The following is a 13,869-nucleotide window of genomic DNA, read 5'->3' as shown; positions in this document are numbered from 1 at the left end:
GTAGGGGGAGCCCGCGGGCGGGGGCGGCATGGCGGGGCGGGCGGCGGCGCAGCCTGAGGGCAGCGCGGGGGCTCGCCCTGTTCCCTCGGGCCGGGCTGTGCCCCGGGCGGCGGGTCCCGCGTCCCTGCAGGAGGATTGCGAAAGAGGCAATATTGCGTAAAGGCGCTTGCACCACTCTCCCTGGAAAATACGATAATAAAAATATGTACATATATATGTATGCACCCAGCCCTCTCTAAAGAGAGGGGAAGCGGAGGGGCAAGCGCTGATCCCTCACTCTCGTGACCCGTGACAGGACTTAAGGGAATGGCCTGAAGTTGTGCAGGGGAGGTTTAGATGTTAGAAAAAGGTTTTTCACCCAGAGGGTGGCTGGGCACTGGAACAGGCTCCCCAGGGAAGCGGTGTCAGGCAAGCCTGACAAGAGTTGAAGCCTGATAGAGTCGAAGTATTTGGACAATGCTCTGAGGCACACGGTGTGACTCTTGCACTGTCCCGTGCAGAGCCAGGAGTTGGACTCGATGGTCCTGATGTGTCCCTTCCAACTCAGCTTGTTCTGTGCTTTTATGTTTCTAAAGTGTGCCTTCACTAGATCCCCAAAACTGTCCATGGCCTGTGTTAAGGGAGGAGGACCAGCATCCCGCCGGCACCCCCACTGCCCGAGGGCGCCTTGGGATTTTCAGGCCATGGTTTGACACCTTCCATCGGTGCCACTGGGGCTGGTTGTCGTGGCTGCCACCTCATGCCTGCTCTTTGCTCCCTACCCCGCAGACTGCCTTTGGTGGGGAGCTGGGGCGAGACCTTGCTCACCTGGCAGTGAAAACTGCATTTTGCTGAGAGGCTGTGCGTGGAGGAAGGTGAGGAGGAAGAAGGAGCGAGTGGTGACACCTGTGGTGTGGTAAACAGCAGATCCTCAGCTGCAGCCTTCCACGCTATTTTAGACCCTTTTGGAGCAGTGCAAGGTTGGAAAGGATTCCTCTGCAGATGAGTGTAGGCATAAAGGCTTAAAAATTCTAGTCTGTTTCATTGACTGTTTTTGTTATGGGATGTGAAATTTACAGCCCTCACTTGAGTGTTTGTTTCTGTGCAGAGGCCATCTGGAGCTGCCTATGGACAGCTGTCTCTGAGAGGGTGGAGGGGTGGCACTGAGTCAGTGGTGGCAGCTGGGTTGGAAGGGGCACCTGCCTGCAGCTGGGTCACAGTGGGAGGCCTGGGGACATCAATATTGCACTTCGTGTGTGCTTTTGGTTTTGAAACTTGCTGGTCCTCTTCAGCAGGACCAACTTCTGTTTTATTATACTCCAAAGCAGGAAATGTCAAAGTTACTGGTAGGAATATCAGGTTTGTCTTTGTAGGTTTCTGTTCTAGCAGCCTATGTAAGCTGTGCACTCTGTGGCTGTACTAGCTGTTATTTCTTCTCAACATAGGCTGCCTTTGGCATGTTCCTGTCTCTTAAAATCATAAGTTTTTCTTAACAATAGAGTGGAGTTGTGGAAGAGCACATGTAGATATTTGGGGGGAAGGCTTCTCTTTTTTCCTCATACTACATGTATCTGTGACCTTTACCTCTGCAGATTCTCTTGGTTTTTCCATGTTCTTTAGCTTTTCTGTTGATTTTTATATGGTACAATGAGCAAGGATCAATTTAATCCTACTGGTACATCTGAAGTAAAAATCAGTTCTGTGCTCTTTGCTACAGTGGTGCTCAGATCTATCTATGGATTGCAAGAAAGTATCAACCTCCCTTTAAATCCATTTTTAAAGGAGCACTGTCAAAGTGTTTCTTACAGTGCTTTTAAAAGCACTTTTCATACTGCTTATAATAACGCCTTACATGAAATCAGTTCTGTGGTGTGTTTATATCTTGAATTTGCTTTCATTCAGTGCACACACAAATTGATTTACTATGGTAAGGATGCTTGAGTGCATGCTCGCTGATTTAATTAAGAAAAAAAAGCCCTTTTATGAGGTATCCTATGAAGCTAGCCTAAAGAACCAGGGGTTTGCATAATTACCTGTGTGCTCTTTATCAATGAAATGTTTTATGTATGTACTGAGTTTGAAGTTTGACAATATTTTTAAACTTAGTCTGTCAGAATCAAGAAAAGTATTTTTTGCATTTAAAAAAATGCCGAGGGAAGTTACCCATTTATTGTGCATTTGTAAATGACTGGATAAGTTCTCTAAGGCTGTGTTTTGAGCTGTTTCAGTCTCTGTGGCTGAAGGCATTCTCCAGTCAGTAGTTTTCAGCAGGGAAGTTACTGCATTAGGCATGCTTTAGGTTCCTTCCTGTATGCACATTTGCTCCCTAGGGAAATTTTCATGAAATCTGTAAGCTTTTTGTTTATCCTGCCTGTTACCTTCCTCTTGCTCTTCTCACAAGCCTCAGAATCACAGATTATTCTGAGCAGGAAAGGAGGCACAAGGATCATCAAGTTCAGTTCCTGGCCCTGCACAGGGCCATCCCCAAGAGCCACACCACATGCCTGAGATTATGTTGTCATCTGCTAACGTACTTTAACTTCCAGAATTGAAAAATAAAAGCTAAAATGAAGACAGGTCAGTGACACTTTTTTTCCTGAAGAGAAGCAGTTCTGAAACAAATTTTCATCTCTTTCTGCTCTTCTCTCTGTATAGGGTGCCTGTGCTTCAGATCTTTTTTCCATGTTTCTGTTAGTCTTGAGTTTGTAAATTATTTACGGTTGGATAAAACAATTTGGTAAATAAATTATTTGTAAAAATAAATACTATAGTCCTCTGTATGATATTTAGAGTGCAGTTACAGGTTATGTTGTAGTTGCTTGTATAGAAACTTTCTTGCATGTACAAAATACCATGTTGCAGTCACTGCCAGAGAACTGGCAGAGGTTTGTAGACCATAAGCTGTTACTGAATTTGGCTCTTAGTGCAACTAGGCCTAACACAAGGATATACAAGTACAGAGAATTTCAGGTGACTGTCTTTTCCCATGTTGTTTGTGGGAGATTCCTTTTTGGTGAGGTTTTTTCTTTTAAGAGTTATCAACCAGTTTTAGGTTTTATAGGAAGTCCTAAACATGGTACTAATACTGTGATTAAATAACAAGGGCATTGAAATTGAGATCTGTGGTAATATTTTGCCGGAATCTTTGTAGAACATTTTTGGTGATGAGTTAAGATAGGTTTGTCACCTTTTGTTTTTATCAGTAGGTTATTCTGTACCAGCAATTAATCTTTGTGCCCTATTTAACACAACTGTGGTCCTTTTAGGAACAGACTTGAGAAACACCCCCCTTTGATCCATATGTAAAAATATGGAGTTAGATATAAATGATGTAACATATTCTCCATTTGTGTTATTTTCTCAGTTATACGTAGGGTTTAAAATATTTGACCTGTTGTTGTAATTTTCAGATATTAGACCACTTGATTTTTGTTTGAGGCTGTGGTAGAAATGTTCTTTTGAGTATTCAAATGCTCATGAAATTTTCTGCTAACCCAGAGAGTTACAGAGTTTTACAGAGTGGCTATAAGATGTCTCTGTACAACAAAAACTGAAAATAGAAAAGTGTTGTTGCCACTGTATTTTTTTTTTCTGTTAGTAATGGCTTGCTATTGCTTTAAAGAAGTCCCCAAACAACCCACTTTTCTGAGCAGTAGGTCTTGCTGGTTTTCTTTAGTTGTCAAGATAGTCCATTTTGCTTTCAGGCACACAGCTATTACATGAAGGTCTTAATTTTTCTGGTCTTTTAATTTTGTTCTCCTGCTTTGATAGTTTTGCATTTTTCTTCGTGTGTGTATTTTTCTTACATGTTACAAAGTAGCATGGACAGCACCCAGACATTTTTAATACTTCATGGAAAATGCCTCTCACATGATGAGACCTGCCAATGAAAATAGCTCCAAAAGCAGTAAGCCTGATGTCTCAGACCTGCTGTTAAGTACCAAAAGTGTAGCAAATACAATTGTTCTGCTCACATATGAAGTACTTCCAAATATCCTGCAAAATAATAGGTCATGGCCCCAAACTGTAAGGCTTTTAAATGTGAGTACATTTTCAGTTAAAGCATGTTAACACAGGTTGGGTACAGCAAAAAAATCACTGACCCGTTTTTTGGGCTTTTTTTTTTTTTGTACACATCCTGTATGCAAAGCTGCTATTTCAAGTTTCATAATTCTGGAGAGCTGTTTCTCATTTGACTTATCTCCAAGTGACAAAAATTTGTAAATTGCAGTGCAGTCCTACTCAATGGAGCTCTTCCTTGTACCCCTATCAATTTATAGGCATGGGTTTATTTTCTGCTCTGGTTTTTTTGGTTTTTTTTTTTTTTTGTTGTTTTTTTTTTTTTGTTGTTGTTGTTTTTAATCCATTACTGGGGACTGTATATGCGCCTTAATTTAAAAAAATGCAATGGCAATTATTTATATATTCTCTCCAATGTTAGGAGAAAGAAGTTAAATCTAGGACACCTTTCCTTCCGCATCACTGCCCCTAGAAATAAATTTTATTGTCTGGTAGGGAATTGCTGGCTGTCTTCTGAGCAATGGCATAGCTCAAGCAGCTGAGTGCTGGGTTCTCTTGCACAGAGGGGTTGATACCTCACTCCCTGAAGATGGCTGAGTGCAGCAGACTAGGCAGGACAGGGAGCCCACATTTTCACTTTCCTGAACAAGTATTTTAATCATTTAAGAAATGCAGATGACATTCTGTCTCTGTCACTGCCTTGAATTCTTCAGTCTCTTAGCACTGAACTTGGTGCTCTCAGAGTGTTTTGGGGCTCACCTGAAGTCTGGCTCGTGTGTCAGTTCCCTTATGAGGGCCTGGTTGGGGGATATAGAGTTGTGCTGTCTGAAATCTGGGGCTGGGGATAGGAAGCAATTTCCTCAACTTAGGGAACTTTGGCAGCATCTCTGCAAGTGTGCAGCAGAAGACTTCTTGGCTAGGAAGGAATCTGTCAGGGGAGCACACAGCACTCTGGCACCTGAAGATCAAGTTTTGGGTTTGTCATTTTAATTCTACAACAGATGCCTTTGTTGTTGTTGTTGTTGACCTTTTTCCCCCTCTATAGGGACAGGGAGTGGCACAGAAATTGCTTGGGGAGGGCACTGCTTAGGCTGTGAAACTTGGTAAAATGAAAGGATGGGAAGAACCCAGTTTGGCCCTCTAATTTTTGCATGGGTTTGCTGAAGCTTGAGTTAAAAAGGCAACTTTGTGTACTTCTGAACACAGTACATTTACTTTAGTTATTGAGGCATAATTCATAACTCATTCTCTTGACTCCTACCATCAATACCACTGTATTTTGTTCAGGTTTGACTTTGTTATTCATAACTACTAGCTGGTAGCATATCCATTATGGTATCCCTCTTCACTCCAAAAGGCATGGGTTTGCTCTTTTCTTGTTTTAGTGTTAATGTTTAATTTGTTCTTCATTTCAAAGGTTCTGAGGAAAAAGCACTTGAAAGATGCGCATCTCCAGCAAGTATCTGTCAGAAGGTTTGCATCATTCAATCTCTTTTCAATAGAAGACCAGAATGCAGAAGAGGAAACTGGGACCTGGGTTCAGTATAGAAGCATCTTTTATCCCAAGTACAGTATCTCCTTAAGGTAACCACAATTTAAATTTTAAATAAGATCTTGAATGGGCCTCAAATATAAAACTCATTAGTCATTCTTCAGTGTTTTGTGTAACTAGGGCATAGTTTACAAATAAACTGGTAAATGTTATTTTTAGTTGTTACAGTAAGCAGCTCTTCTGACTCTTCTTTCTGGTACATTTCACTGAAGTGGCAGAGCTTGACTGAGAGTACTGATGCTTGTAGCTAAAGCAGAATGCAAATATGAGCATGTATTTTATATTTTAACAGCTTTCTGTTATTCTTTAACAGCTTTCTGAAATTCTTCAGCTATACATAGGATATAAAAAAACCTGAACACAGTTATTTACGGTCTTAAAATTTTTTGTGACATGATGTTATTAATAACGTTCTCAAAGGTTTTTGGTAATTATCTATATTTTATTCAGTTTCCTTCTTAGTGCTTTTTTAAAAACTCAATGATAATTTGGCAGCCAAATTCCTACAAAATAATATATACTTAATGAAGCAATTTTATATTAGGGCAGATCATTTTTATTAAAGAAATTGACAATTAGAAAGTCCATGCACACACAAACAGAGCAACAGAAAGCTTACTTCCTCTCCAAAAAACCCTCTGAAGGAATTTCAGTGAATTCTCAATAGTTTTGTTTATAACTCTCATTCATTACTGTGTTTGTGGGGTTTTGTTTCTGTTTTTCTTTTCTGTTGCTTTGGTCTTCTTTTCCAGGTTCAGTTTTGTATCTACCATACTTGGTTTTCCCTCAGGAAGTTTGCAACAGTAACTTAAAAATCCCTGCATTGATACTTGTTCTGCAGCATCTAATTAGATCTCTGAAGGTGCAAGATTTTGCATTGTCTCCACAGTGGAAGATGTTCTGGAGAGCCCAAATCAAAAAGTGCATTTTTGTTTACCTGAGACTTTAAATTGAAGTCAAGCTTGGGAATTAAGATTCAACACAAAAAAGTGACCATCATTAAACTGCAACATTTTTGCAAGGTTTTAAAATGAACCAATGAGAAAAAACCAAACCAAACCAAAGGAACCCCACAACACTCCAGGCAGATCATTTTAAATTTGCGTCTGGATGTAAAGTCAAGAAAAAAATTCTTTAGAGCTTTATAAAGTCCTAATTTTCCATTTTCCAGGCTTACACTCAGTGATGTTAAAAGGGTTCAAAAGGAAACTTTTTCACTGGAAAACTGCTATTAGTAATAGAAGTAGGTGCAGTGTTTTTCATGTATAGACGTTTCCTGTAAACCACCACCAGTGAATGCTGTGGATTAATTTGAACACTGACAGTCTACATAATGCCTTTGTGTAGTGTCCCTGTTCCTTGGTTCTAGGTCTTCAGAGGCACACTGGGGATAGGAAGCACAAGGTGTTTAGGTAGAATTTGGGCTGGACAAGCTTGCAATCCCTTACAATGCAGCCCTGAACTCCTTTATTTCACTGTCATGGCTTGCAATGCTCGCTGTCACTTGATTTAATTGTTCTGAAGTTTCAGGGTAGGAGATGAGCTAAGGTTCACCTGTGCTGGCAGTACAGAAGCCAGGGAATGTCAGACTGATCCTGCTCTGGCATTTGTGTGCTTCTGTTTCCACCACTTTCTATGCCATCATTTTATTTGGTATTATTTGCCTAATAGTAGTTTCATTGATAATAAGACACAGCTCAACTATAGACTTTGAACAAGAATGTTTATTTATGTTTTATTTTATTGTGTTTCTTTAATCTTGTTCAGTGGAAATGTATAGGTTCTTTTCTGGAGGAGGCTCACACCAATTTCCAAAACTGAATATTGAGGAGAATATGGACATTGTCTTCTGATGGGGATTTTTATTTTATGTTTTCCCTGCATTTGTTCCTTTGCAAAATATATTCAGTGACCTCTAAAAATAATAATCACTGATCATTTTAGGAATAATGATCAGAACTTGCTTAGTCTTACACACTTCTATATTAAAATGTCTCCTCCGCACTGAAGCAGTGACAATACATAGAGTATACTTACTATTTCAGAGTATTGCAGGAGGTGAAGAAGGGAAGGAGAAAATACTGTGGTTTTTGCTAGGAACAAGGTATAAATAGACTGCAACAAAATTGACTTTACCATGAGTCAGTGTTAAATAAAGTTTCTTCCCTGTTTTTGCAAAAGCAGTAATTTAGAGGATCAGCATAACAGTTTAACATACATAACAAAGCAACAGTTCTTCTTGCTGAAACTTACATATCTAAAAGATAAAAAATCTTGGAGTAAGCATTCCTGGATCTTTGGAAACTGATCGTGTGTTGGAAACTTAAGCATTCTCAGTACGTCTGACAGCCTTCCCTTGGCTTTTCTGTCCACTGGCAAAATTTTATTTATAATAATATTTAACATCAGAAACAATTTAGCAAGTTAACAAGAGCATAATATTAACAATAACTTCAGTCAGGTAAATCCAGAACAGCATGCTTGAATAGGAAAACCTTTTAATACCTTTTTGTTAGGAAAAAAAATGTTGCTATGACCTCTCTAAAATCTTGACAAAAGTGCTTTGGAATTTTCATCTACATTTGTTTTCCTTATGCATTAACATCTTCTTGGAAAAGCTCATTGCATATGTTCAATGTTAAAAGGGTTGTCAGCTAATATCTTGACGAGACTAAATACTTAAGAAAGTTCATAAGGTTGTTAGTGGCTTTTGGCAAAGAGTATAAAGGTCAAGCTGTATCAGTTCAAGGGCTGTCAAAACTGATAAAATTGTATATTCAGATATGCTATGACCTAGCTGGAATTGCTGCTCTAGAGGGGCTTGGGACCAGTTTGTCAGGAAAAGAAAAGCTTTTGTAGGAACTACCTGTCATGTGTGTGCTTTTCTCAAGTTTGTTGGTTTTGCTGTTTCTCTAACTAAATTCAGGCTGATTCATATCTCAGAAAGAAGAACTTATGCCATATTTTTCTGTCACTAGTTTATATTTTTTTGCATCATTCTTAATAACATATCTTCCAAAGCAGAAAGTCAGAAGCCCCAGTATAAGGCAATTTTCAGCTTCAAAAATTTAAGCTGAATTTAGGTGCTGTTTTGACTAAATCCTTGAAGTGAGATATCATTGACTCATTTTAGAAATCTCCATAACTCTTCTGGTTAAACAGTGATCTCCAGTGTGCTTAATGAAATGTAAATTCATAATACATGATGGAATGTGGTCTCAAGGTTTGTTTAGGTACTAAGGTGCTTCACAGTAGCTCTGGGATATCAAAAGGAGTGTCTGATGAGTGTGGGGTTTTGTTAGCAGTGAAAGGTGTGTCAAAATGAAATTACTTTTGTTAGAATCCAAAACCTCATTTGCTTAGTGTAGTCTCATCTGGATTTGTATTGTATTTGATGTTCCTACATACTGCATCTTTGTCTTGGTGATGTTAATTGAGCTTTATCTTTCCTGACCTAAACCCTGGATGCTCAGACAATTTCTGTGTATTTCTCACATGATAATTGACTTTGCTTCCACACTCTGTAGGTTTCTTTTTGGTGTTTGAATTTGTCCAAGAGCATCTTGTTCATCCACATAGGCCTCCTGGTTTTCTTATCTGACTTCCTCTTGTTCAGGATGCACCATTCCAGAGGTGATCCTTGGATATTAGCCAGCTTTCTTGGGCCCCTCTTCTCTCCAGGTCTTTATCCTATGGAATTCTACCAAACAGATCCCTGAAGAGGCCAAAGTCTGCTCTCCAGAAGTCCAGAGTGGCAAGCTTGTTGTGCACCCTTCTCACTGCCCTAAGGATCTCAAAGTCTACCATTTCATGGTCCTGGCTGCCAAGGCTTCCTTGGAGATTCACATTTCTCATCAGCCCCTCCCTGTTGGAAAGAAAAGGTCCAGCATAGTACTTCTCTTTGTCAGCTCCTCTTGAAAAGAGAAGCAATTCAGGAACCTCCTGGATTTTTTATGCCCTGGTGTGTTGTTTATACCCTCCAACAGCTATGGGGGTGGTTGAAGGTCCCCATGGAGACCAGGGCTTGGGAATGAGAGGCTGGTCTTCTCCCTCTCTGTAGAGGGTTCCATCTGCTTGGTGTCCCTGTAGCAAACCCCCACTATAATGTCACCAGTCCCTGCCCTCCCTTCAATCCTGACCCATGAGCTCTTTCTTGGCTCCTCATTCATCCCCAGGGGGAGCTACAAGCACTCCAGCTTGACATAGACAGCACCACTGTGTTTTTATTTATAGAATTTTCAGGTGTGTTCGTTAGTTTTTTCAAGTTCTACTTAACTGTGGCAGTACTTCACTTTGCTGTTAACACATGTTCAGCACATGCATAATTTTTTTTCTTCGGGATAGGAAGATATATAGTAAGTAAATAGAACTATTAAAACTATTTATTTAATACTGCCTTTCTAAATCCTTGTATTCTTCATCAGGAATGTGCTTTTAAATTTGAATTTTGTATGAATAGTTTTAGCAATGAAGTGATTATAGATCATAAAGATGCAGTTTCTCACTGTGGAGATGGTGCCTGCCTTTTAGATAGGAAAATTGTTCTTTTATTTGAGTTTAAAAAGGAGCAATCAATATCTTCAAGTTTTCTATTTCAGGATATGGATTTGCTTTTAAATTGTAGGCTCATTTTAAGAAAACAGTGCAAAAATAAGTTATTTCTGTGGTAGAATATTTTCCATTGATCAGTCATTTGCTGTTTCAAATACTAAAGTGCAGAACTGAAAGGAACAATGTCACCAGGTTACAGGAAGGGTTAAATCTTTGTAAAAGGCGTTAAATGTACTTTGCAAGATGTCATGCCTTTATTCTGAATATGAATGAACCCATAGATAAAAATATGACAGAAATTATTAGATGATTCTAAACCTGTGGTTTAGAAATGAGGGGCATGCAGAGACACCACTTGTTTGTGGCAAGCTGTGTGTTAGAAGATGGTATAGGACTGAATTCCATTGGCTGTTTTCTTGGATATTTCTTCTAATAACATTTTCAGTTTTTAATGGCTTTTTATTTTAGGGGTAGAGATTAAAAACATGAAGGGAAACGCATTTCAATGAATATTGCTTACTTCTTATGGACAATTTATGTGGATATGACAAACTTGCTTCCATTTATTGTATGCTAAGAGACAATGTGTGAATTTAGCAGCATAAAGGGTTGGCCCCAGGAGATGGAAATGGAGGAAAGAGATGAAAAGTGATTTAGCAATGTACTTCTTTTATTCACTGAGCTAGCAATGGCTGTTCCATCATATTGCCCAAGATGTGTGTATTTGTAAAAAAGAATTAAGTCAAAAAAGCTTTGTTTCAGTTTCTTGCCATATTAAGGTGGGATCTAGAACTGGAGTGAAAGAAGAGTTCACTTTTTTTGCTGTACTCTGGCCCAGAAAGAGCATCTGATAGGTAGCAAAGTTTGCAGATAACTCTGAGGTTTATAGTGGACCACAGTGACAATTGATGGTGGTATAAAACAAGCTTTTTTGGTGAAGTACCCTTAAAAGTAATTTTTTATCATTATCCCATCTTTCATTTTTCACAAATATACTTTTAATTTGTACATAGGTTAATAGTTTATGGTGATGTGTTTGGTTTTTTCCCTTCTCATATTATGTGGAAATGTATTCCATCTTAGATTTTGTAGGTTTTTAAAGTTAATATAGGCACATACTTACTTGTGTTATTTTTCATCACTCAGTTTAAGAATAATATAAAAGGAAAGAAGGAACTTACTTTTGTTTCATTATGGTTGATGAAAAGCATGCTTTAATAAGGACCTACTGAAGGATTTTTTTGTACTATCCCTAGCTATTTTTATATACATGGAAAAGTCTGCCACTTGTGTTGCCTGAATTGGAGAGGAAGGAACATGAATATATTTAAAGGTTGATCTCACTCTCTGTGACTTCATCCGAAGTTGATTTATTTGTAGCTCAGAGTAAGGAATTCTGCTTTGCTTTGTATCGGGAGAAGCATGAGTTGAATTAGTTTATTGTTCATAGATTTGTCTTCTATTACTCACTGCCGCAGCCATAGAAATTTTTGCCTGTTGTTCCTTGGAGACTTATAATAAGAACACTGAATCAGATTAACCACGCCAGCTTGAAATTCACATTTTCCATGATGCTTACCTGTGCTTCTTGGAAGTACTTTGTTGATCTCAGCAATCAGAGCTTTGAACTTCTTTGAACTGAATGACATCCATGACATGTTCTAAAGCACTGTATACTAATGTTCTTCTGTATTTTGAGATACTTGTGGAAATTTATGGGAATTGAAGGATTGGGGTTTAATCCCAAGCTTCTGTGGTTCCTTTCCTTGACTTTGATAATTCAGTGCACATACACTTAAGACTCTGTCAGCTGCACTGTGGAAAGCTGTGATGGTGACAAGTGCTCATGGAAACAAGATGTGCTGTATCTTGGCAGTTTTCTCTGGCTTTGCTGATGGAGGAACAGCTAATGGGATGGGACAGTGAAGCAGCAGCTGTTACAGAACTGCTGAGGATGTGTGTGCAGGGCAGTGGATCCTAAACTACAGGCTCTGTTTTTTAGGTGCAGGACTGAGTAGCACACTATTTATGGCAGAATTTGGGGTTAGAGAACACCTGTGTTTACAGGTGCATGTAACTTTAAGTCTGTGGGTAAGGCCTGTGATGGAAGAGTTGGGAAATACCTGGTGCAGTTTGTCTGCAGGCTCCACAGGTACAGATCTCCAAATGGAGAAGCATGGCTATTGCTGTTTGGAAGTGTGTTTTCCTGAGCTGTCCCTTTCCCAAGTAGATCAGCTGTTGGCATGTTTCTTTCCTCAGTCCTCAAACTTGTCTGCTGGAAGAGATTGTGCTCAATTCCTCAGTTTTTGGATTCCACAAATTTTAAGCAGTTTTGGCTATTGTGGTGGTTTTATAATTTCTCCTTTTTGTGATTGCCTACCTTTTGACCCTGAAGTATATAAATTGTTTTCTTTTCTAGACCAGGACACTTCACTTACTTCTATTTTTTTTTTTCTTCATTCTGTTAACTACTTGTACTAGACTACTAAATTTTTATCCTTTTTTTTGTTTCACTTGGAGATAAATGATCTAAATGATAAATCTCCTTTAGATATAAACTATGTACATAAAGAAATTGGGGGGGGGGGAGTGGTGGAGGGGAAGAAACCAAAACATGTTATCCCAAGACTACCCTGCATGCCAACAGAGATTAAAATATTTCTTTACTTCCTCAGCATCTCCCACCATCTATTTGCATTCATTTAGAGATGAGACATTCACAGTTGTGTGAGAGCCCCCAACAGCCCCAGGCATATGCAGAGTTACAGAGTTTATAGGGTTCTGAGGAGTCAGGGGGGAAGAGTTTAAAGGGCAGCTCTGTGGCTGGTAGAACTGCCAAACCTATCTCCTTTCTTGTTACTTCCCTTGCACCAGCTCTGTTTCACTGGCTGTCCAATTTGATGGAAAACAAACTTACAAAAAAGAAGTACATTAAAAATCCCTATGATCCATCAGCATTCTTGTAGACTTGCTCTGCAGAGAAGGCATGTAATTTTGGTTTGGTCTTGTGTACCTGGGAGAAGAGTGCTCATGTCCAGTTGAATCTTTTGTAACATCTCTCATATGTTTCTTTGTGGCTTCTGATGAGCTCAGTTCAGTTTGTTAATTTGATTTCCATTTGATTTTCTTTTTTAAGAATTAGTTGCTGTTTGGTGCTTCTCAAAATATAACTTGTTAATGTTTCTTTATTTAATGCTTATGCTTATCAGAAGCTATAAGTAGTGGGTTTTTCACAATAAATATGCAATTTCATGTTTGCAAAATGATTGATTTTTTTTCCCCATTCTTACAGCAGTCTTTCTTCAGGAAATAACAGCTGAGAGAATGAGAACTAATTTTGTAGGTGCTAAAATTCTATTGCATTTTTTTTTAGTATTTCAAATTAGTGTGGTCCCAAACAGCCTTAGAAGCTATATTTGAAACAGTATTAAACCCCTATATTTTCATATTTTGCTGCCTTGCTGAATTCCTTCTAGATTTTCTTAAATGCATTTGTGAAACAGCTGTGTTATCTGATTGTTGTAAAGTGTGAGACTAATAGTTTGTTCATTTTGGGCTTAGATTAGTTTGGAATATTTAAAACAATATTAGATGCTTTTTTATGTGTGTACTACTGCACATTTGAAGGCAAATCTTAGGTAAATTTTTATTCAGTTTTGGTGCTTATTCTTTCTGCTGCTGTCAGTGTTTTGCTCATTGCATTCTAAAATTTGCACTTGGTGTATGAAATTTAGATAATTAATTTATTATCCCCACTTTTGAATGTT

The 13,869-nt window shown here is 38.7% G+C and overlaps 1 protein-coding gene across 1 annotated transcript in view; it reads left to right on the top strand.

Annotated features, from left to right (window-relative positions):
• Positions 1 to 13,869, top strand: part of CAMKMT (calmodulin-lysine N-methyltransferase) — a 213,643-nt gene that overhangs the window by 206 nt on the left and 199,568 nt on the right. Inside the window, exon 2 of the mRNA XM_084201793.1 lies at positions 5,417 to 5,583. Coding sequence (XP_084057919.1) covers positions 5,417 to 5,583 — 167 coding nt within the window. The remainder of the gene's footprint in view (positions 1 to 5,416; positions 5,584 to 13,869) is intronic.

The sequence above is a fragment of the Fringilla coelebs genome (assembly GCF_963513975.1).
Source record: "Fringilla coelebs genome assembly, chromosome: 3".
Classification (NCBI taxonomy): Eukaryota; Metazoa; Chordata; class Aves; order Passeriformes; family Fringillidae; genus Fringilla; species Fringilla coelebs.
This window is presented reverse-complemented; position numbering and strand designations above follow the sequence as displayed.